Here is a 22,912-nt window from a genome sequence, read left to right as displayed (position 1 = left end):
CCAATTTTCTCTGAGCCCTCTGGGAGATGTAGTTACCTCCCCAGTTAAAACTGCCAAAAGACCTGGCTTTTTAAAAGGCGATCCAGAGATTTAAAATGTCACCTTTTGCTAGCCCTCCCATTAAGTAATACAACTACACATTCTTATAACCCAATTTAATTTATGCTGTTGATATACAAATAAATAATTTTGACTTCTCAAAATGTATCTGTGTTATGGCTTTTGCAACCCATATAGCCTACAACTAACATTAAGAGAATTTGCTTCCCAACCAAAAAAAAAAAATTGATCTCATACTATTGGGGGTGAGGAAGGTATTTCTTAAGGGGGGAGGGTGTTCAGAGTCTTTTAATAATACCAAAATGAAAAATATGATGTCAAGATTTTCTTCATACAGATAAACGCATTTAATTTCTTTAGATGACCTTAACTTACGGGTTTGAGTGAAATGGTAACTCAACATTTTAAATATCTTTTACATATATACTGACTTTCACAAAGTGCATCAGAAAATTAAAAAGAAACTCCCTGAATTTCAGGAATTCACAAAAAAAAAAACTATTCGAATGAACATTTACAAGAAATTAAAAGAGAACACAATCCTTTGAACCCTATTTATACAGATGTTATGAAATACAGAGAAACTGTTGCTAGACTTCCAGTTGAATATCTCACCTTAAGCCTTTTTTGATGCTTCCTTTTTTAGGAAAAAAAAGTCTCATTGTAAGTAGACATCAAGCAGGACTTGGAGCATTTTATATATAATATAATCCACACAAAGGGTCTTTTTTATAGGTCTCGTTTGTTGTCATTCGAAAGTTCTGACAGTCCTTTGCTGAGTGGTAGCTAGTTTTTTGTTTTTTGTTTTTGAGAAAAGGACAGAGGATGATGGAAGGAGTGGGCGGTGGGAGGGGGCGTTTCTGTGTATTGCTCTTCTCTGGAGAAGTTTGTGCCAGTGGTTGCGTGTGAGTGCACGCGTGCGCGAGTGTGCGTTTTTGCAGTTGTGGGTCTCCGGTGTGTGTGTGTGTGTATGTGTGTGTGCGCGCGTGTGTGTACAGTTTTGAACCTGTTTTGTCGGAGGACGGTTCGCTTTTGTTTCTGGACCTCGCGTTCGATTCTCGTCTGGGCGCATTGGGTGGAGGGGAACTCCGGCTCCGCCATCAAGCCACCGCCCGGGGATCCGCAGGGCTCCACCTCGCGCCCAACCTGGGCTCGGGGGCATCACTGGAGCCCCTGTCCTCCCGTGCGCCCACTCGCTCGCCCTCCGAACCTCTCGCTCGCTCTGGGTGTCTCTACTTGCTCGCTCGCGCCTCTCCGCCAACCTCTAGGAATCGTTGGGACCGGTCGCAGCTTCTTTGCCTCCCGCCGAGGCCGCCGCCGCCGCCGCCGCTGCAGCCGCCGCCGCCGCCGCCGCAGCCGCCCGGGCTGCACTGACGCCGGAGTCGTGCAGGATGAGGTCGGGGGACTCGGAACGGGGTGTCTCCAGGTTGCTGGCGTCCGTGTCACTGTCGCTGCCCTTTTTGCCCCCGCCGCCCCCGTTGTGCGTCTTAATGTGTTTGCTCAGGTGGTCGCTGCGCATGAAGCGCTTGTTGCACACCGGGCAGGCGAAGCGCTTCTCGCCCGTGTGAGTCCGCAGGTGCCGCTGCAGCTCGTCCGAGCGCGTGAAGCGCTTGCCGCAGAAGAGCCAGTTGCACACGAAGGGCCGCTCGCCCGTGTGCCAGCGCAGGTGCGCCTTCAGGTGCGACGTCTTGCCGTACACCTTGCCGCAGCCCGGGATGTGGCAGCTGTGCAGCCCCTTGCGTCGCAGGCTCGCCCCGGCCGGACCCAGCCGCTCGGCTTCCTGGCAGTTGGGGCAGTCGCAGGTGGCACGGCCGGAGTAGCGGCGGGCGGAGCGCGCGGAGCTGCCCCCGGCGGCCGCCGCCGCGGCCCCCGAGATCATGGCGCTGGCGGCGGCCGCGGCCACCGCGGCGCTGGAGTCCGAGTAGGAGGGCAGCACCGGCTTGAAGCCGTCCTGGGCCAGCAGGTGCTGGCTGGTGGAGAGCAGGTGCGAGGCGGCGGCGGCCGAGGAGCCGAGGCCGGTGGAGCTGAAGGCCGAGTGCGTGAGCGAGCTGAAGTCGGGGTTGTAGGTGCCCAGCTGCGAGTGCAGCGAGGCCTGGGGGGCGCCCGAGTGCAGCGAGCTCTGCAGCCCCCCGGCGGGGTTCTGCACCTCCAGCCAGGAGCCGGGGCTGCTGTGCACGTCCCACCACGACGACGCCGCGCCGTTGGTCACCTCGCCCGCCGCCAGCGTCGAGTGGAAGCCCGACTTGTACCACGACTCGTACGGGTGCGCCATGCCCACGCGCGGATACAGGCCGTCGGCGGCCGTCGTGTGCACCTTGGAGATGAAGGCCGACTGGCCGCCCGCCTCCTGCGGGGACACGCCGGCCGCCGCGGCCGCCGCCGCCGCCGAGTTAGAGAAGAGGCCGCCGTAGTCGCTGCTGAAGGCGGACGACGTGGGGGACGTGGAGGCCAGGCAGAAGGCGCTGTTGGCGGCTCCCGAGCCACCCGCCAGGCCGCTCGAGCCGCGGCCGCCCGTGGCCACAGCGAAGCCGGAGAGGCTGGAGCCGAGGTTGCAGCTGGACGACGAGCGCTTCCAAGGGTGGAAGCCGCCTTTGGCGAAGGCGCTGGACTCGGGCAGCGTCGTCAGCGGGCTCGTGTTGCCGATCTTGTTGCAGGTCGCCGCCAGCATGGCCAACGGGGTCGTTCCGAAGCGTGGCTCTTCCTGGAGTGGGTGGGGTGAGGGAGGGAGCAAGGAGGAGGAGGAGGAGGAGGGCAGGAGGAAGTGGAGGAAGACACAAAGTGCACCCGTGAGCAGCCTCGTTCCCCCGCGCCGGTCCCGGAGGGCCCTGGCACCCCGGCTCGCGCCTCCTCCCCACGGGCTGGCCGAGGACGTGCCGCGCCCCGCGCAAGGCAGAGGCGATCACAAGCGTGGAGGTCCTGGCGCTGGGAAGTTGTTCTTCCGTGAGACTACAGAGCAGAGATGCCTCGGTTTTCTTCACCTCGTTCACTGCCACCCTTGTCTAGAATCAGACTTGGGTTGACGCCATAAACCCGCTCTTCTCCCAGGAGCCCCCAAGTCGCCCTTCCGGGTGTAGCACGAAGATAAACACAGACAACAAACACGAGTGAGGGCAGGGGGATGGCCGAAACAGCGGCCCTGGCCTGGGAGAAACTTGGAACACTCCTCGCTTAAGTGCCTACGACTTAGCTATTTTCTTTTATAGTTCAAAAACGTGGTTTTAATATTTACACACACACACACACACACACACACACGCAGTTACAAAAATAATCCGAGTATAAACGGTCCGGGGACGGCTTTCAAAGTCAAGGGCGAACTGGGGAGCCACGCAAATGTAAATGTTTATTAATGTAACTGCATGGCCTGCAAAACAAGACTTTTCTGAAAACACTGCCCTGGATTAATGCAACAATTCCCAAAGCAAGGGGGTGGGGTAAAACCAAAGAGAGGAAAAGAAACCTTCAGCTTTGCTTTAAAACCAATTAAAAGGGAATTTGCTTAAATTCTTTACTTGCAAAGGCAATGCCCCAGGTTTCAATAACTTGAAAAGATCCGTTCCGGAAATGTGGAAAATGCTAGAAAGGAACCTGAGGCTGCGGTCCAGCAACAGTTTCATGTGAGCCGCGGACCCAGAGAAGCCATAAAGAAAAAAATAACTCCAGTCATAAAACGAGCAACTGCGTTGCAGCGCTTTTTCACTTACCCCGAGTATAGACGTGGCCATAGCAGGTCTCTTGGCTGCGCGGCGAGGCCGGGAGCGGTGTTAAGCCCTGCGGCTGCTGGGAAACGCAACTCGGGTCCCGCGCGGCTCCCGCGTCCCGCGCTCGCGCCGAGCGGACTCTGGGCTCCCGCCGGCAAAACTCAGCCTAAGTGCGAGGAGCACCCGCTTTGAAGTGCCGCTGGCTGCGCCTCTCGCCCAATGAGGGCGCAGGCAGAGCAGACGGGAGCTGCCCTGCAGCCAATCAGACGCGCCGAGGGGCCCGAGCCCGGGCTCCTGGCGCGTGCCAGTCAAGTCTGCGGGCGTGGGTGGGAGGGGGGGGGCGGGCTGGGGACAGAAGAAATTACAGTGCAATTAAAAATTTACACACACGTACCAAGCCAGGTTTAAGTACCGTTGAGACCGATCCGCAAGACCCCCACACACAACCCGGGTCACCTCGAGATGTTTGCCAGTTAAGGGCTGACAGTCTTCACTCCCCACTTGTGGGAAAGAGGCAGGAGAGGTGGGGACACCCGGGCCTAGGGCACAAGTGGAAATAATTTGCCTTCACTTTATGTGTACGGGTTCTTGCTGTGAAGAACTTCAGCTTGTAACCATCACTCTGTCGATTTCATCTTTGTCGTGGTCGGTTTTTTGTTTTTGTTTTTTTAACCAGTTTCTTATTCCCACTGTATTCGGTTGTATGCTCAGAGTCCTATTGAGCAAAGGGCGCAGAGGACAGCTGGGCCTCTCCAGGCAGGTCTACACCCACAGACTTATTGGGAGAGCCCAGAGCCTGCTGCATCTCGCCATTTCCCCCCAGCGGTCTAAGTGACTTCCTAATTGTCGCTCTGGCCTCTGACCCAGGGGGTAATACAAGTGCCACTCACTCCAGAAGCTTCTGGTGGTAATTGAGGGCACCCTTTGTACGGCTTCGCCAGCGCCTAGATACCAGGTTAACCCAGTTGTCAAATATGACTAAACAGTGGGATGTGCTGATTATCTGCCAGGTTTTGCTGGGGGCTGGCGTGGGGGTGGGAAGCATCAGCCCATACAACACGCGGCACGAAGCCGCTTATTTTCACATTGTAACAACTTTGGAAACGGAGACCAGCGCTAGAGGCACCCGCCCCCACCGCCACCCCCGCTGAAGCTGCAGCTTGCTCGCACCGCTGTTTGTTTAACCCGGTGGAGATTTGCATGTCGGATTTCAGCCTGAAGTCGGAGTTTTAAGGGATGTTTCTAAGAGTCATTTTTTTCTTGCTTCAGCTCCAACCTGTCTCCAGTGCAGACTGCCAGGGCCTAGAAACTCGGTCTGCAGGGCTAAGGGTGTCCAAAGGTAGGCTCATCCGCAGCAGGCACCCTGCTGTGACAGATCTACCAAGGACCTCTCCGGAACCTGCGAGAGCCAGGCCACACGTGGGCGCCTCCGCGTTCTGCAAGCGGGAAGCATCCTCAATCCTCTCTGGACCTTGGTGTGAAAGAGGTGTCTTCACACATCGCGGGGCGCCGCCGCTGGAGTGTTTCCAGTCCTCCTGGTCTCTACTTTCTCTTTTCCAGGATAGCCTGAGGCTGCTTTTGAACTAGAAATACCAGCGCCCTCAGGCAGGTCTGGGTACTGTAAAACACGTAGCACATTTCCCCCTCCAAACCTACATCCTGCTCTCTAAAAAAATAAGAACCACCATTCCCAAATGCTCGAGTGCGAAGACAATTTGTGGAGGAAGGACCCCTGAAGAGGTCGTGGAGGTGTTCTGCCAGCTGTTTCTCTGTTCTTTCGCAAGATGTCTAGGCCCAAAAGTAAGTCTACAGCAGCACTTCTCTCCCACCTTAAGGTGGAAGACTAGGCCTGCGTGCATCCGCTCTCTTCGTAGATGGGGAGAGCTATATGGATCGCGTTCCTTGCTTTTCACTAGAATATTTTTGCTCAGAATGCCTTAAAAAAAAAAAAACACCTTTAAGGTAGCAAAAAAAAGCACGGAGGAAGATGATTGCGGAAAAAGAAGAAAGATAGAAATGGCCTGAGCAGCTACGAAGGAAGCGCTGTGCCCTAGGGGACCGAGAGAGAAATCTGAGGGGAGGGGGAGGGTAAAGAAAGGCCCTAGGGCTACCGGGTGGAAGGTGGGGGGGGGGGGTGTACCAGGCCGCAGGACCGAGCTGAAAAGCCCAGCAGGGGGACCCAGGAGCCTTTCCCAACAGGTGACTTCTGCCCTGGAAGGGGAGGCTGGCCCTCGGCTTCCCGTAGCGTCCCCGCGTCGATTTACTAATAGAGGGATTGTTAAGTGGCAGCCAGGCGTTTCCGATTCACCCTGTGCAGCCCCGGGAGGAGAAGTGACGAGGGTTCCCCACGACTTCTCCTCCCCAGCCCACCCTCTTAAGGAAACCTGACCAAGTAATAAATAAGACAATCGGCGAAGCCACTTGGCACTGGTGACATTTTCAAGCCAACCATTGATGCAGTTCTCACGGGCACCTCGGGCTCGCGGATCCCGGCTCCTCTCCTTCTCCTCCTCCGGCAGTCCCCTCCCCCTCCCTCTGTTCTCCAGGCGGTTCCAGCTGCCAGACTCTGGACGTGGGCACTCTCGTATTCCTAGACACACGCGTCCCCATCACAATAAAAGTTAGGGAAATCTTCCAAACAAGACAGACAAACAATCGGAGCCAGTTCAACTCTAAGGTGGGGCTCAAAGGAAATCTTTCGGGAAAAGTCCAGTTTTTTTTTTTTTCCTTCTCCCGTTTGACAGATTTTTTTTTTCATCTTCTAAAAAATCTAGTTTTTAAACAAAGATCAATGTGTTATGCTAAAGTGTTGAGCTGACTGTTAAAACATTTGGGGAAATAATGACAATGTAACAAAGGCCTGGTTTGGAGTGAATCATCACCCTTTTAAAAGTTAAAGCAATTTTCAGGAGAATAGCTTTCAGCAAACGCTTTACATTATTCAAAACGGCCAAATAATGCTCTATTATAGCGCCTGAATGCTGCCAGTCAGCCCCTAAGTGCAATTTGTGCGAAGGCCCCGGTGCCTTATCTCCACTTCTTTATAAAGAGGTGAATATAAAACAATTTCTTCCAAACCCAGACAGAGAGCACGAAAATTGCTTCCCTTTCTGCAATCAGGGCAATTTAACTGGAGTGCAATTAGCACTATTAAATGTCGATTCTGCATAAACAAATCTGACTGAGCAGAGAAAGTGGGGTGAGAACCTCATATACACTGAAACTGATTTTTTAAAATTATGTATCCGGGTCCTTTACAATTGATCCGTGACGTTTTCATCTTGGCATATATTTACATCGTAAATACACTATGGTTAAATCAACATGATTTTTTTTTTTTGCAAAAAAAAAAAAAAATTCAATACGAAACCTAATAAAGAATGGAGCAATTAAAGGGAAGAGTTCACTTCCCTTGAACAAATGTTGCGTCTCCCATTTTGGCTCTCGGAAGGGCTTTGATCTGAGCAACTGCTCAAGTTTGTGGTGTTTAAGAGGCAAAGCTAGAGAAACAATTTCGTCTTGAGCGCTCATGCCGGATCCATGCGCCTATGCCGTAGATGAAATGCTTTCTCTCTGAGACACGAAGGAGGGTGGCGATCCCTAAGACCAGCTATTTTCTGAACTCCTCTAGACTGTAGCTGAGTAAACATTAGGTAGTGGCCCAGGCTCCTCGCTGGTTAGCAGCTGATGTACATCACTGAGGTGGGGTAAGGTGTAGTGGGAGACGCAGGATGTAGGCAGGAAGGGAGGCGTTGGGAGGGGAGGAACCGAAGGGTTCTCAAATTGGTGGGGCTGGCTTCAGTGGAAGCCTGGGCCACTAGAACCAGGATGCGGGGCGGGGGCAGGGGTGGGGGTAAGAGGGAGGGTGCCCATAAAAGCATTTGTCTGACCTGTCCTCCCACCTGCCTTTATTTATTTATTTGCTAAGCCACAGAGGCACCCGTTTTGAATCATTTGTGCAATTAATTATGCTTTTCATTTGCATGATCTACACCAGAGCAGTGATTATCAGGTCAGCACCGTGTGGGAGTTGGGGAGAAACATAATAACTTCAGTTTAAAAAAAAAAAAAAGCCGCATTTGTACCGGTTGTTGCCTGCCTTGAGCAAGTGGGGGAAGGAAGCCCAGTGCGGCCTTTAACGCCTGTTGAGTCCTGTGAATCCTTCCCACAGTTGGAGTTTGTCGATGTGAGTGAAAATGAAATACAGCCTTTGATTAGACGGGAATTTTTTATAGTTAACATATATTTATGTCTTTAAAAGCACCAGTCGAGTTCAAATGGATCAAGAAAATTAATTGAAAATTGAGGAACTCTTCCCACATTTTCTGTGGAGCTTTTATTTAATACTCATTTTATAACGCCCTTCCTTATTTTAGCCCAACCCTTACAAATAAAAAAGCCAAAGAAGAATCAATAGGCCAATGAGACTTTCTTTCTTTTTTTTTCTTTTCTTTCTCTGCTTCAAAGGTGTCTCTCCTATTTAGAGGTGCTAGGAGGTGCAAAGCATTCTAGCCTCTGGAGGGTTTCCAGGAGAAACTAAGTCCCTGGACTGTTGAGAACACAACATGCCTTTTGCTGCACAGCCAATTTTCTGCTGCTAGATGTGACTGGACCTTATATTCGAAGCTTGCCTTGATCTGTTTATCTGAGCCAAAAATGCATTAACAATTAAAGGAGAGGCTGGTATGTCAAAGGAAGGAAGGTGACTGGAGATTGTGATGATTTTAATGACTGCAATTATTGGAAGATTATTCAACAAGCATCATAGGTTTGTTTACTGCATCACTAGGAAACTATGGGGGGCCTGCTTGGCTTGAGGCTGTACTTTCCTCCCTCCCTCCCAACCACTATGAAGGAGTCTCAGACCCAAGCAAAGTGACAGGAGGGTCAGTTTTCTTCATTTTAGGGGGAGTCCTACCCAAAGGATACACATGCTGCGGTGCCTCAAACAAGGCTAACAGAACTCTCCTCGGAACCACTCTAAGATCTCCTCGTTTTCATCTGAACCTGATGTTCACAAAGAAGCCCAGAGGCCAGAAGACTCTGGTCAGGAGTCCTCTGCTGGCCAGCATGCTAGCTTCCTCCGTTTAAGCACTTCTTGGGCAGCCTGAGAGAAGGCTCTTCCCTCCTTCATCTAGAGCTCCGAGAAGGAAGACACCCCACCTGTAAGAGGCATACCTCCAGAGCTCACCTAGGGAAGTCCCCCCTTCCTTCCTTCCACAGTCCCCTTCAAATCATTCCTTGGCATTACTGTTCAGAATAAGTCAAGGAAAAAGAAAAGGTATGACCAAGAGCATTATCGGTTTGGGACTAGCCAAGTTTTTACTGTAAATACAACTGCAAGGAAGGGATGCAAACACAGAAAGGTTCAAAGAGTGACAGAATGTGCTTTGGTTCACAATCGCTCACCCTGGAAATGCTGGTGTGGAGGTTAACTTTAGCCAGTGGACATCCCTAGCAAACACTCGCCTCTTCTGGGCACCAAGGCTGGAGTGATTGGGGGTGCTCTTGCTGGGATCTGTAATGACCAGCCTGGGGCTTAAGGTGGACTGAGCTGGCGTTGAGAACCATCCCTACTCAAGTGTGAGCTTGCAGGCTTCTGCAAATGACAATTAGGAACCTATTACAAGCCATTAGATTGATCAATGTACCTTAAACAATGTGAATGATTTATATGGCTGATTTATAAGGGAGAAAGAAAGAGGTGGGGAGATGGCGCCATATCCTTCATCTCCATGGCATGGCTGTGCAGAGTAGGAGACCCAGATCCTTGCTCTTCTCAGCTTAGAGTCACCAGTGACTTAGACAACTTTTCAAGTAAAGACACAGGTTCCTCAGCTTGTCCAGTGGGTGGCGAAATGCATGTTCTTTGCCCCCGTTTCCTCTTTTTAAGAAAAAGCGAAGACCAAGGCCAGACACAGCAGAGGAGGGTCAGAGAGACGCCCCTCCCCTAGCAGAGGACACTACCAGCAGGGGTCCCAGCTGCCTCCCTTCCTCAGTCTCTTCCCCACAAGGATGACTTACATATTTGTTTAACGGAGTGTTGGATTGCTGCATGGCCCCCTAATTACTGCAGGAACACACACCATTAGCCCCTGAAATTTCGGGCCAGATTGGGGAGGAGCAGCAGCCAGGCTCTGAAAGGAAGACACTGCCGACGGGTGAGGTGGGGGCTGGGAATCCTCCTTAGCGCTGACTCTTCCGAGCTCGTCTACAAAGCGAAGACAAAATTACTACAGAGCTGAAGCGATCAAAGCTACCCTTCCTGTCCTGGCCCAAAGTCTGTTCGTGGCTGTCTACTTGCTGCAGACACTCATTGGCTTCTCACGACAAGGAAAGTCCTGCCACTTTTTTTCCAGAGCCTGTAAGGAGAGGACACACGTCACCCATCCCGAAGGAGGATTCCCTTTGTCTACCTTCTCCCTCCTGGTGCACCTTCAGCTCCACCACACAGGGGAGGCCAGGCTCTGGAAGGACTCTAAGTCTAATGTGGTGACTAACACAGAACATCCCATACTCAGGTCTAATTCCGCCCCTGCTGGTTCCTCCTCCTCCTCCTCCTCTCCCCTCTCCCTTCACAGGAAAGGGTCTCTCTGGGTCTCTGCCTCCTGAACACCCCCCCCCCATGTCTTCTTACCTCTCTAGTTCCATAGAGCCTGGACAGGGTATGTCCCCCACCTTAGTTTGGCAGGAAAGAGCTTCATCTTGGTTTGTTCACAAGTGTCAATAACAAACCCTTTTGCTTGTGTCTAAGTGTGGAATCCAAAGCCTTTCAAGGGTTGATCGTGCGCAGAAGGAAGGGGGAAAGAGTGGGGGAAACAACATACATATGTCTTTTGCAGCCAATGTTCCACGGGAGCCCAGGATTTGGAAAGACTTCTAAATGGATCATGCTCTCTCCCGAACATACCCCACCCCCATGCTACACACACACACACACACACACACACACACACACACACACACACACACACACACACACACACTTCCAGAGGCTGTCCTCTGACCTTATTTCTGCAGGTGGCACCCTGCTGAGTTCTTCTCTGAATGCCTTCAATCCCCTCCCTTCCCTGCCTGGAATCTCTTCTTAAGGCCCCTCAACTCCATGGGGCAGAGAAGGGGAGGTGGGTTATGTGGGCCATGAGACTGGCGGTGAGGATTCAGGCGCCCCTGTGACATCGCCCAGACAAGCCATGCTTTCTGGGTTTCAGCCACTCTAGAGCCCATCCCTGGCAAGAGGGCCTTCTATTTTCCCACCCACTGGTGTTACATACATCCTGCGTCCGCAGAGAGCCCGCGAGCACCTGGACTCTATCCGTGGAGTGGTGATTGAATGGGCTAAGGGTAGCTCCACACGCTGTAGGCACGTGCTTGTCCTGCCTCCACTCTTCCGGGACCGCAAGCAAAAGATACTCTTGCTGACATGACACACTCACCGAGCACATGCCGCGGGTGGCCGTCCTCGTTCTCAGCCAGGCGTCAGCGAGCAGGATGGCCTTAAGGCAGGCGACAATGCGGAGAGGCAGGCTCAGAGCTCCAGAAACATCCCTGCGAGTTCAGGCGTGGGGATACACTCAGACCTCTCAAAACTGCCTGGAAGCCTTTGGAGGGGTGGCCTCCGTCGTGGCAGGGCCTCTCCTCCACCTTCTGGTACCCGGCTCAGCTTCCTTCACCACACCATGTTGAGTATCTCCGTGGCTACAGCACCCCTGTTCCTGTCCAACAGCCCTCAGCAAGACCCCCGTCTTGCACGCCCTCCATAGGCTCAGTTACATCTGGGATGCTGCCCCTTAATTGTCAACCCGGTTATTGTGATCAAGTGAATGTTGCTAATCTCTACATTTATTGTTTAGGTAAATAGAGGTTGCGTTTCATCAATATGCAGGGCCCCAGCCCTCGCAGCGCCAAGTAACTTAAGTCAACGCTGAAAATTTCAGGGTGTGCGTAATTACAGGGCACGCGGAATTTTTACTCGATCCTAATTCCACATCTTTTCTCCGACCCGGGGGCAGCAGGAGGAGGGAACCCGAGGAATCTCCACCCTCTAAGGAGTCGAGGGCCTGCTCCTTTCGAGCAAAGGAACTTCACTGGCGGTGGCACGCGCGTCCTGTCCTCGACCCACAGCGTGAGACGGATCTGGGGACAATCCTAAACTTCCAAGCTGCAGAAACCAGCGCTCAGCGTTCTCTCTGCAATGCTTCTGGAACCCTCCCCCGAAATCTGCCGCAGTGAGGAGAGGGTTCCCCACTCGGCGGGTCCTCGTGGGAGGGGGAGGGGTTTTGGAGGAGGGTTGTCCCACGCTCTCCACGCGCGGATGCGCGGTGGGCTTCTTGTTCTGCTGTGCCCAGCTCCTTGCCGTGGGCTTGGAGCCAGAGAGTGTGTTGTGCTTCGGCGTGGAGAGCGCGGGTACTGGTGCTTCTTAAAGAGCAGCTATTGTTTTCTAATTAAGAGGATCTAAACCCAGATACTAAGAGACTAGGCATTCGCCTCAAGAATGGGCGGTCTCCTTCAGCCAAGGCTGGTGTGGGCTTCTCCCAGCCTCTGGGCTCTGGGAGTGGCCTTGGACGGCCGGGGTAGGGGGGGGGGGATCTGCTGCTCTGAGCCCGGCTGAGAAAGGGTTAGCTGGGAATATTCCAGGAGGCTGTGGAATGAGACTCTAGAGGCTGATGATGCTCAAGTCCGAGGGAGTAACACTTTCTCAGGCAACTCGGTTGCAGGGAATTTGTTTCTCTGCTTCAGGAGTAACTCCAGGTTTAACGGGAGGTCCATCTTATCGGAGATAGTCTGGCTTTATTTAAACAGAATTTTGAAGTCAACTCCTCACTTGCAAGTTTAGGGTGTCGGTGCAACCACTAGATAAAATTATAACTGAGGCGTGAACTGGGGGCCACAGTATGGAGTGGCAGCTAGGAGTTTTTCATCTTTGGAACCAGTCTCTTCTCATGTAAGGGACTTCTCTTTGCTTTCCTCTTTCCTGAAGAGTTGAATAGCGTTTGCAACAAGGGAGAAATTAAACACAAATGTCAGTTCCATCCCGACAGCCTTTCTTTCTGTTATCCCATTCTGAACCACCCCTTTGCAGGCCCAAGCTCCTTTCAGGCCTGTGACCCCCCCCCCTTATCATACATGCAGATCTTTACCACGCTGACACATACCAGCACTGCCTCTCACAGGGCAGCTGGATATGGGTTTAGACTATTCAGACTGAAAATGTTAACTTACCCTTTTCTGAGTTGTGGTTGTTTTCAGCTAGGACAGGGTAAAAAGGATAAGACGGCTGACAGCGAGGTCCTCTGGGTGGGCACATGCCCCTTGGAAGTCTCAGGATGGGTATACATTAAAGCCCACCACTTAAAAGTGTTGATCCTGACCAGGCCTAAACATTTGCCAGGTGTCTGTTCTCCAAAATGCAGCTAAGAATTTCAGATTTGAAGGATTGCTATAAAGGCTAAATGAAACCAGGCAGAGAAAGTCCTGGCCATGCTTTTCTTGGTGCTTACTGAGAATTAAAAGGTCTTGCCTTCCTAGGAAATTCCACTCATAGCTAAAACACTGAGACTCAAACCAGGCCCATGGCCACTCCACAGCTGATTCACAGTGAGGGGCCAGGAAGGCAAGCCTCCTATCAGCCAGCAGCCAGGAGACCTGTTTGGAAGGAGTCAGTAATCATTCTAGGGATGATTTCTTGCTGTCTGTTTAGTTGATTTTGTTTGGTTTGGGTTTGATTAGTTTTAGAGTCTTTTGTTGCTGTCTTGGAATTCTCTGTGTAGATCAAGGTGGCCTCTAACTCTGCCTCTGAGATCCATCTGCCTCTGCCTCCCAGAGTGCTGGGACTAAAGGGGTGTGCCACCATGCCTGACTTGTTTTAGTTTTTTGAGATTATTTTTATTTATTTATTTTTATTTTGTATATGTCTGTAGAGAGGCATGTACAGGGTTCCTGAGGAGGCCAGGGGCCTTTGGTGCTGGAATTACAGGTGGTGATTCAGAACCACCCATTGTGGATGCTGGGAACTGAACCCAGGTCCTCTGCAAGGGCAGTAAGTGCTCTTAACCATTGAGCCATCTTTCCAGCCCTTTTTTTTCTTTTTCTCTTTCTTTTCTTTTTTTTTCTTTTTCTTTTTTCTTTTCTTTTTTTTTAGGTAAGGTCTCACCATGTATCTCACACTGGGCTTGAACTTACTGATTTAGCCCAGGTTAACCTCTAACTTGCAGTCTTTTTGGAGTTACATGTGTCTTCTACCATGTCTATCCCTAGCTTCCACAATTTTTGCACATAGAAAATGGAGGTCTTGTTCCTAGGAACTACAGCTAACATTTATTGAGCAATTATTATATCCCGGGCATTCTGGCATGTGCTTTGCACTCAGCATCTCACTTATTTCACATAATAATCTTAACATTGAATATTACTGACCTCTTTCTCATTTTAAAGATATTATTTTCAGTTGTGTGTGTTAGTGTTAGGGTGCAGGTGCCCACAGAGACCAGAGGCGTCAGATGCCCTGGAGCGGGAGTTCTATGAGGTTTTGAGCTACCTGATGTGGGTGCTGGGAATAGAACGTGGTTCTTCTGGAAGAGCCTAAGTGCTGACCTTAACCACCCAGCCATCTCTCCAGCTCGCTCGCTCTCTTTAAAACATTACTATATAAAGTGTCAAATGCATATTGAAAAGTAGAGAAGAAGTCATCCATCATTCAGTGTCAATCATTGTCACCACCCGGCCCAAATTTGTTTTTCTGCTATTTCCATCTCCTCTTGCTAAATTTTAAATCAAATCTCAGAGACCATATTAATGATCTATATTATACATATGTGAAAAGATGTTTTAAAACTTACAATATCATGTTATGATCATATTTAAACACATTTGAAATCATTCCTTATAGTATCAAATATCTAATCAATGTTCAAGTATACCCTAGAGTCTTATGAATGATTTTTTATAATTTTTTTGTTAGATCAAAAACAATTTTTGTTTGGTTTTTTGGAGACAGTGTTTCTCTGTGTAACAGCCCTCTGGCTGTCTTGGAATTTGCTTTGTAGATCAGGCTGGCCTCGAACTCACAGAGATTCACCTGCATCTGTCTCCCAAGTGCTGGGATTAAAGGAGTGCTCAATCACTGCCCAGCTGATCAAGATATTCTTACATAATATTTAGTTAGCTAATTGCCTCTTTGTGTAGGGGTTTCTTTTTTGTTTGTTTGAGAAAGGGTCTCTCTATGTAGCTCTGTCTTTGAACTCTCTATGTAGACCAGGCTGGCCTCAAATGAACAAAGATCTGCCTGCCTCTACTTTCCAAGTGCTGGGATTAAAGGAGTATACCACCACACCTGGCTTTAATTGCCTATCAAGTCACTCTTGATACATCTCATATCTCCATCCACCCCTCCTTCCTCCCTTCCTTCCTCCCTTCCTTCCTCCCCCTCTTCTAACACTGAGTCACTCCTCGTCTCCTTGTGGTTTATTTGTTGACATGAGTCATTGGTCCTGATACTCATTTTTAGAATGAAGAAATCAAGGTTCAGAGAGGTTAGAAGCATTTAGAAGTGACTAGAAAAAGAATGTGGTTCTTCTAACTAGAGTGTCTCTGCTATATTGGCTTTGTTATAGTCCCTTTAAGTCAAATGATGGGAAGCAAGACGCAGGAAACCCTCGTCACCCCTAAGGGTTTCAGAGGATGCATGACTCCCCTAAGCAACCAGATCTACCAAATAACCACAGAACACTATTCACTCAAAAGCCAGTCTGGGTTTGAAACCGGGAGGAACATTGAGAAGAGTAACTCTGCATGATGAGGTAACCCCTGCATGCCCTTGTATCTGTAACATGAGCAGATTTGTATGTCCAACAAATATTTAATGAGATAAAAAGATTTCTCCCAGAAACCAAATGTCTTCCTCTTCCTCTTCTCCATTCGCTCCACAACCTCTCTTTCCAACGCTCCACAAGGCAGGGTAAGGAGAAAATATCTCTTTCAAGTAGTTATTTTAAAATACCGTCAAATTAACAATTTGGTAGTTTGATACGTGATATCTGGCTTTTGTTGCTGTAGTTTTGAAACCACACGTTACCCTAGCAACTGAATACATTTTTTTTTCTTTAAAAATTTTTTTAGCTGTCTAGAGGAGAAAAAAAGAAAAGGGAAACTTCTTGACAGAATTTCCCCATAATAGCTTCCATTAACTGCGGTGACTTCTATCGGGAAGGCCAGTGCGCTGTCTCCTGCTGTCGCCAGCCGTCCACCGATCCAGCAGATGTTTTGTTTGATAAGGCCAATTTGAGCGTGATAAAACATTTATTTTTCTCACCTCCAAGGAGCAAATACCAGTAAGGGTGGGATTCAGCGGTGATCACTAGACACGCAAGGGCCTCCATCTGCCTGCCGGTGGAGATGCTGGGTGAGAAGAAGCACTAAAACAAGTCTTAAGACTTCGGTTCCTAAAAAGAAGGGACGAAAAGGAAAAAAAAAGAGGAGGGATGGTTCAAGAGCATTGGATCAGCCTCCAGGGACTTAACAAGGGGAAGAAAGTGAGTTGAAGAGGCAAGAGTCTATGGGGGAAGCAACTGGAAATCGCTGGTGAGTGAGGCGTTCCCTGAGAGGGCAATGCTGAGGGTGAACAGAGAGAGAGGCTAGCAGGCCTTCTTCTGGGCCACCAACCAGCTCCCAGATACAGGCGTGGAGACTGAACATTAGTTATGAATGTCAGCATTACCTTTGCTTGTCTCACTAGCCCTTATAACTTAATTGAACCTGTTTCTCTTCATCTACATTTTGCCTTGGGGCTTTTGACCTTTCTGTCACTCTGTATGTCCTGCTCTGTGTCTGTGTCTGGCTGGCTGGCCCTGGGTGTGAGCATCAGCATCTCTCTCTTCCTCTCTTTCCTAGATTCCTCTTATTTATTCTCTCTGCCCACCAGCTCTGCCTATTTCTCTCTCCTGCTTAGCTATTGGACATTCAGCTTTTTATTAGACCAATCAGGTGCCTTAGGCAGGCAAGGTGAAGCAGCAACACATCTTTACATAATTCAACAAATGCAGCATAAACAAAAGCAACATATCTTTACATAGCGAAACAAACGTAGCACATCTTTGCCTAGTTAAAGCAACATTCCACAGGAAGGAGGTGTGGTTCATTTTACATTTAGTTTGTACTTTTGCTAAGTCAGGTGTCAGCATTTCAAGCACAGTAGAGAAGAATCAAGATGGAAAGCAAGTGACCGTTAGGTCTTCTCACAGCCACTAAACTGAAATATCTACTTGCATCTGAACAAGATGCTCCCACCCCCAACCTCATGACCCCCATGAAAGTGGCTCTGGGTTCCACTCTTTAAAAACACGGATTGATTTGATAAAATTATGAACATATCAGTCCTTTTCCTGGAGTAAAAAGAAGGTAAAGTTTCAAGGCCTGGAGTTGTGCTACATACAAATAATAAATCAGAATAAAAAGTGATCAGTGGTCTGTGCCTCTAGGTACAGGGCCCCCTTTAATATATATAATGTTAATATATATAATGTATGGGTCTCGAGGGGACTGCTTATTTAGTTATGTTTGCAGTAGAGAGAGAAAAAATAGGGAAGTCATCTGTTGCAAGATCTTGGCTGAACAAAGTTTGAAAGAAAAAAGATTCCACTGTTCAAGACTTTATTTTAGAATACCTATCTCCATATAATATTTTGATTTGAGGAATCATATTTTGAGCCAGAGGGAGAACTAAAGAACTAAGAGATGGAGAAAGGGAGGGGAGGGAGAAGGTGGGAAGGGAATAAGAATGTTGACAATTTTTATAGAAAATTTAAATTTTTTTAATAAACTCACCCTGAACAATATATATTGTTATATACATGTATGTGTATATACACACATATATGTATATATATGTATATATACACACACATACATACATGCATATTCTCTTCTAAGGAAAAAAGCCATAATCAATCTACAATATTAACTACGACTTTTTCCTTCACTTATTTTTTGAGACAGGGTCTTACTATGTACCTCTGGCTGGCCTGGGACTTCTTTTTCTATTTTTAAATTTATTTTCAGTTGTATGTGTCTAAGCGTTTGCCTGTGTGAGCGTATGTATCCCTCATGTATGATCGGCATCGTAGGAGAGGTGTCAGATCCCCTGGGACTGGAGTTACAACAGTTGTGATCCACCATGTGGGTGCTGGGAGTTGAACTTGGGTCCTGGCAGGAGCAGCAAGTGCTCTTAACTGCTGAACCACCCATCTCTCCCGCCCTAGAACTCCTCATACGGTCCGGGTTGGCTTCAAGTTCACAGAAGTCTGCTTGCCTCTGCTTCGAAGCTGCTGGGACCACAGATATCAGCTAGCTATGACTTTTCCTTAACTCCTCCAAGAACTGCAAGAGCCTTCTGGCCCTTGGTTGAGCAGCTACACAATGCCGCCATTATCTGTGTTCTATTTCCACCTGGGCAGTCGTGGCGTGGATCGCATTGGGCCCTAGATCCCAAACTGGAGAAGAATGAGTCTCCAGAGGAAACTCCTAAGAATGAGAAGTGGAGCTGGGCGGTGGTGGCGCATGCCTTTAATCCCAGCACTCGGGAGGCAGAGGCAGGCGGATCTCTGTGAGTTCGAGGTCAGCCTGGTCTACAAAGTGAGATCCAGTACAGCCAGGGCTACACAGAGAAACCTATCTGGAAAAATCAAAATCAAAAACAAAAACAAAGGAAGAGAGAGAATTAGATATTGAGAAGATAAAAAAGAAACACCCACTACAGGAAGCATGGTGAAAGCCTAAATAATATTGATTGGTTTGCGAGAAGAGCCGAGGAAATTAGAATGAAATATTATTCTGACATGTTTCAGTATCAATACCATCAAACATGCATGCCTCATGACCAGAACTGGAGAAATGTGTGGTAGATTCGATTATAATTTCCAATTCTTGTCTCTTGTATGCCTTTTCTTGTTTTCTTTCGTTCTTTTCTTTCTTTCTTTCTTTCTTTCTTCCTTCCTTCCTTCCTTCCTTCCTTCCTTCCTTCCTTCCTTCCTTCCTTCCTTTCTTTCTTTCTTTCTTTCTTTCTTTCTTTCTTTCTTCCTTCCTTCCTTCCTTCCTTCCTTCCTTTCTTCCTTCCTTTCTTTCTTTCTTTTTTTTTTTTTGGTTTTGTAGACCAGGCTGGCCTCGAACTCACAGAGAGAGATCTGCCTGCCTCTGCCTCCCGAGTGCTGGGATTAAAGGCATGCGCCACTGATAAATAAATTTTTTAAAGAAAAAAAGAAGCTGCCACCACCACCACCCAGCTTCTTTTTTTCTTTAAAAAATGTATTTATGTACATTGGTGTTTTGCCTGCACATATGTCTGTATGAGGGTGTCAGGTCCCCTGGAACTGGAGTTACAGACGGTTATGAGCTGTCACGTGCATCCTTGGCAGGCAAGCGCTGTATCACTGAACTTCATCACTGTATCACTGGGAACTGCTCTTCTCTGGAACAGCATCAGGTGCTCTTAGCTGCTGAGCCATCTCTCCAGCCCCTTTTCTCTTCCTTCCTCCCTTCCTTTCTTGCTGCCTTTCCTCCTTCTTCCCTGCTCCTTTTTATTTGTTTTTGAGACAGAGTTTCACTGTGTAACCCTGGCTGGTCTAGAACTCACTTTGCAGACCAGGCTGACCCAGAACTCACAGGGATCCACCTGTCTCTGGCTCCCGAGTGCTGGGATTAAATATTTGTACCACCACAGCCAGCAATTTTTTTTGATTTTTAAGTAATTTCCAGTGTTCAGGGGAGTTGTAAGAGTCATCCAGAGGAGCACCTTGGTTTTCTTCTTCACCAGAGTCACCAGCTTTTAACACTTGGCATCATTTGCTTCTCTCCTGTCTCAGGGGGTCCAGTTTCACAAAGAAGACGGTGGGTGGGTTTGAGAGCAGCAAAGTTCGACCTAATGATGCGGATCCAGATAGAAAGCTCAGCTACACTGGGATCCAGGCACGAAACAACACTTACCCCAGTGAGGACCGGACTTTCAGGGAAACAAATTCTGCAAGACAAAAGTCTAAACCCCAATAAAAAGACAGGGCCTGTGAATGGCAGTTTTTTTTTATGTCTCACTCCTTTTAGTGATAGGTCTAAACGATAGGTCTCATCCATGGCAGGCAAGCACTGTATCACTGAACTGCGACCCCAGGCCTGTTTTTCTCATTTCATCATTGAGAGATACTTTTGAATATGTCAATTTCATGGTTTCCATTAATTACTCATCTCGTTGCTGTGACAAAAATACCCTGACCAAACACAACTTAAGGGAGACAGAGTTTATTTTAGCGCACAGTTCAGGGTAGAGTTCATCACGATGAGGAAGTCATGGCAACAGGAACCGAGGCAGCTGGTCACGTCGCATCAGCAGCCAGGAAGCAGAGTGTTAATGCCCAGCTCATTTTCTCCCTTTTATTAAGTCTGGGACCCCAGCCTACAGAATGATGCTGCCCACATTCAAGGTAGGTCCTCAGATCTCACATAATGTAACCTAGATAATACCTCACAGACATGCCTGGAGTTTTGTCCTCTAGGTGATCCTAGTCTTGTCTCTTGGGTGATGGGAGATTCTGTCAAGCTGACAAGAGCAACCATCACATAGTTTCTCCTAGTTAGCCTTGACTGTCTACTTGACACAGCCTGAGAGAAAAGCCTGGACTGAGGAATAACTTACCTCAGCTTGGTCTGTAGGGGATCATCTTGTAGGGTATTATTAATTGATGCAGCAGGACTCAGCCCACTGTAGGTGGCCCTGTCCCTGGGCAGGTGAGCCTGAGCTGCACAAGAAAGCTAGTCAAATGTGAGCCTGGGAGCCAGCCAGCAAGCAGTGTTAGCCCCATGGTTTCTGCTTCAAGTTCTTACTTGAGTTCCTGTGCTGCCTCCCCTCAGTGATGAACCGTGACCTGGAAACAGTAGCCAAATAACCCACCACCACCACCAAGTGACTTTTGACCAGAATGTGTATCACCGCACCAGAGAGGCAACCAGAATGGGTTCTATCCTGGGATGTCATGGCTATTGAAAATGTTACTAATACAACTTATAACGTTTATATTCCAAGTTACTGTTGCACACTAGCAAACTGCCCTGAAACTCAGCAGCATAAAACAATGATTTTATTATGTGGACAGATTTTGTGAGTTAGGAATTCGGATGGGAAACAATGGGATGACTTCTCTTTGCTCTGAGACACAGAAGCCTCAGGGGAAGATGCAAAGGCCAGGTATGTTCGTAAGGACGCACCTGGGGCTGGAATCAGTGAACACGTCTTCACACCTATCCCGCAGATGACAGTGGCCGTTTAGTTGGGGCACCTTCCAGCTTGTGGGCTAATTTGGGCTTCCTTGGGGTATCCACGTGAGTTCCCACAGTGAGTGTCCCAAGCGACCAAGATGACACACTTGACATTTTTGTCATCTAGTCTCAGACTTTGCATAATAGTATTCCCCTGAATTCTTCTGCTTGATGCTCACCCAGGTTTAGGGGGCAAAGACATAAACTCCATCTTCCTATTAAGGTCAAACTGTGAAGAGAACACTGGGACATGCCATACTGTTTCAGCCACTTCTCGAAGATACAGTCTGCAATGATTCATGTATATGCATTTAAAGGGAGAATTGACATCTGAATTATGTTTTACTGTTTCTGGTGCTTGTAAAGTCTTCTTTTAATGTGTAAAGTATAAAGTAGGATTTTACCTCTTCTCTATGCTTCCTTTACTAGGAATTATTTTCCATTAATTTTTTAGAAGTATAAGACTTACAGTATTCTTTTGAATTTATTTTATATATTTATTTAAATTTATTTATTTTATGTATATGAGTGTTTTGTCTGCATGTGTGTCTGTGTACCACATGCATGCCTGGTGCCTGAGGAGGTCAGAAGAAGATATCAGATCCCCTGGAACTGGAGTTACAGACAATTGTGAGCCACCATGTGGGTGCTGGGCATCAAACCCAGATTCTCTGGAAGAATAGCTAGTGACCCTAACCACTGAACCATCTTCCAGCCCCTTGATTTGCAGTATTTTAATTAATGTTATGTTCTCACACATGAACTATAGTAACGTAGCAATTTTCTACACTTCTATGATCAGGTGAACAGCAGCAAGCCTGGGATTCCAGAGCATCCTTCTCTGGGCGGTAACACTGCCATTGAGGATACTATCTCTTGCATCTCATTAAGGTAAAATGTGTTGCTGGGGATGTAGCTCAACGGTAGAACACTGTCAACACATGCAAAGCTCAATCCTTGGCACTGAAAAAAGAAGGTAGACTTGATAGATTTTTTTGTTTTGTTTTTTCAAGGCAGGATTTCTCTGTGTAGCTTTATGCCTTTCCTGAAACTCACTCTGTAGCCCAGGCTGGCCTTGAACTCACAGAGATCCACCTGTCTCTACTTCCCAAGTGCTGGGACTAAAGGCGTGCGCCACCACTGCCTGGCATTCAATAGATTTTTTTTTATAGCAAAAAGTAGTATTTTGTCACTTCAGCAGCGTCTCTGGAACGGTGCAGAGTTTAGTGTCACCACAACATAAGGATGACATGCAGATCTGTGAAGAGAAAAAAAATAGATCCAGGTCCTCATTGCACGTTTTAAAATGAGCATCCCTCCCATACCTAGCTTAAATGTTTGGAATATTGGAAACTGGCTTGCATCTTTAAAAGAAGCCTTAACCCTTTTCTTTGTTACTGTAGGTCTTTTTCCTTTTTTTTTTTTTTTAAGTATAATAAGAGATTGAGAAGATGTCATGATGTTTGTTTAACAAATGAAAATCCCATGTTTAAGCTCTTTAATACCCTGGTCCTAATTCACTGTGTCATCAGGGGCTGGTTGTCTGGCTGTGAAATTACTTGAGAAACCTCTTCAGTTTGGAACCGTTGACAGTCCTTGAATGTCTGTACGTGTGCTTTGATCTCTGGCTAAGGACACATCCACTGTGACAGCTCCGAACATTCACCGGGCCTGGCTGAAGTCGGTGATGAGCGTTTAGAGAGCTCAGGCGGTTCACCACACAGCTTGCTCTGGTGTCCAGTTCCTGCACTGCTCTCAGTAGCTCAGGCTTCTTGCAGTCTTCGCCAAATCATTTTCAGCAGGCCAGCGACAAAATGTTTCTCTTAAGAGGCAAGCAGTTGGTCTACGTGGAC

General features: G+C 48.3%; 1 protein-coding gene across 1 annotated transcript; it reads right to left on the bottom strand.

Annotated features, from left to right (window-relative positions):
* Positions 1–301: 301 nt before the first annotated feature.
* Positions 302–3,932, bottom strand: Sp9 (Sp9 transcription factor). Its single transcript, XM_042277023.2, has 2 exons — positions 3,765–3,932; positions 302–2,761 (listed from the first exon to the last, which is right to left on the bottom strand). The coding sequence occupies exons 1-2, from the start codon at positions 3,783–3,785 to the stop codon at positions 1,325–1,327; spliced, it is 1,458 nt and encodes a 485-aa protein (XP_042132957.2). The 5' UTR covers positions 3,786–3,932; the 3' UTR covers positions 302–1,324.
* Positions 3,933–22,912: the final 18,980 nt, after the last annotated feature.

The sequence above is a fragment of the Peromyscus maniculatus genome, chromosome 4, assembly GCF_049852395.1.
Source record: "Peromyscus maniculatus bairdii isolate BWxNUB_F1_BW_parent chromosome 4, HU_Pman_BW_mat_3.1, whole genome shotgun sequence".
In the NCBI taxonomy this organism is placed as follows: Eukaryota; Metazoa; Chordata; class Mammalia; order Rodentia; family Cricetidae; genus Peromyscus; species Peromyscus maniculatus.
This window is presented reverse-complemented; position numbering and strand designations above follow the sequence as displayed.

Excerpts from the sequence above, each read along its gene's own strand:
- Sp9 (XM_042277023.2), bottom strand. The coding sequence starts at position 3,785 with ATGGCCACGTCTATACTCGGG. Across the intron at positions 2,762-3,764 it reads TGGCCACGTCTATACTCGGG|GAAGAGCCACGCTTCGGAAC; the intron begins GTAAGTGAAAAA and ends CACCCACTCCAG.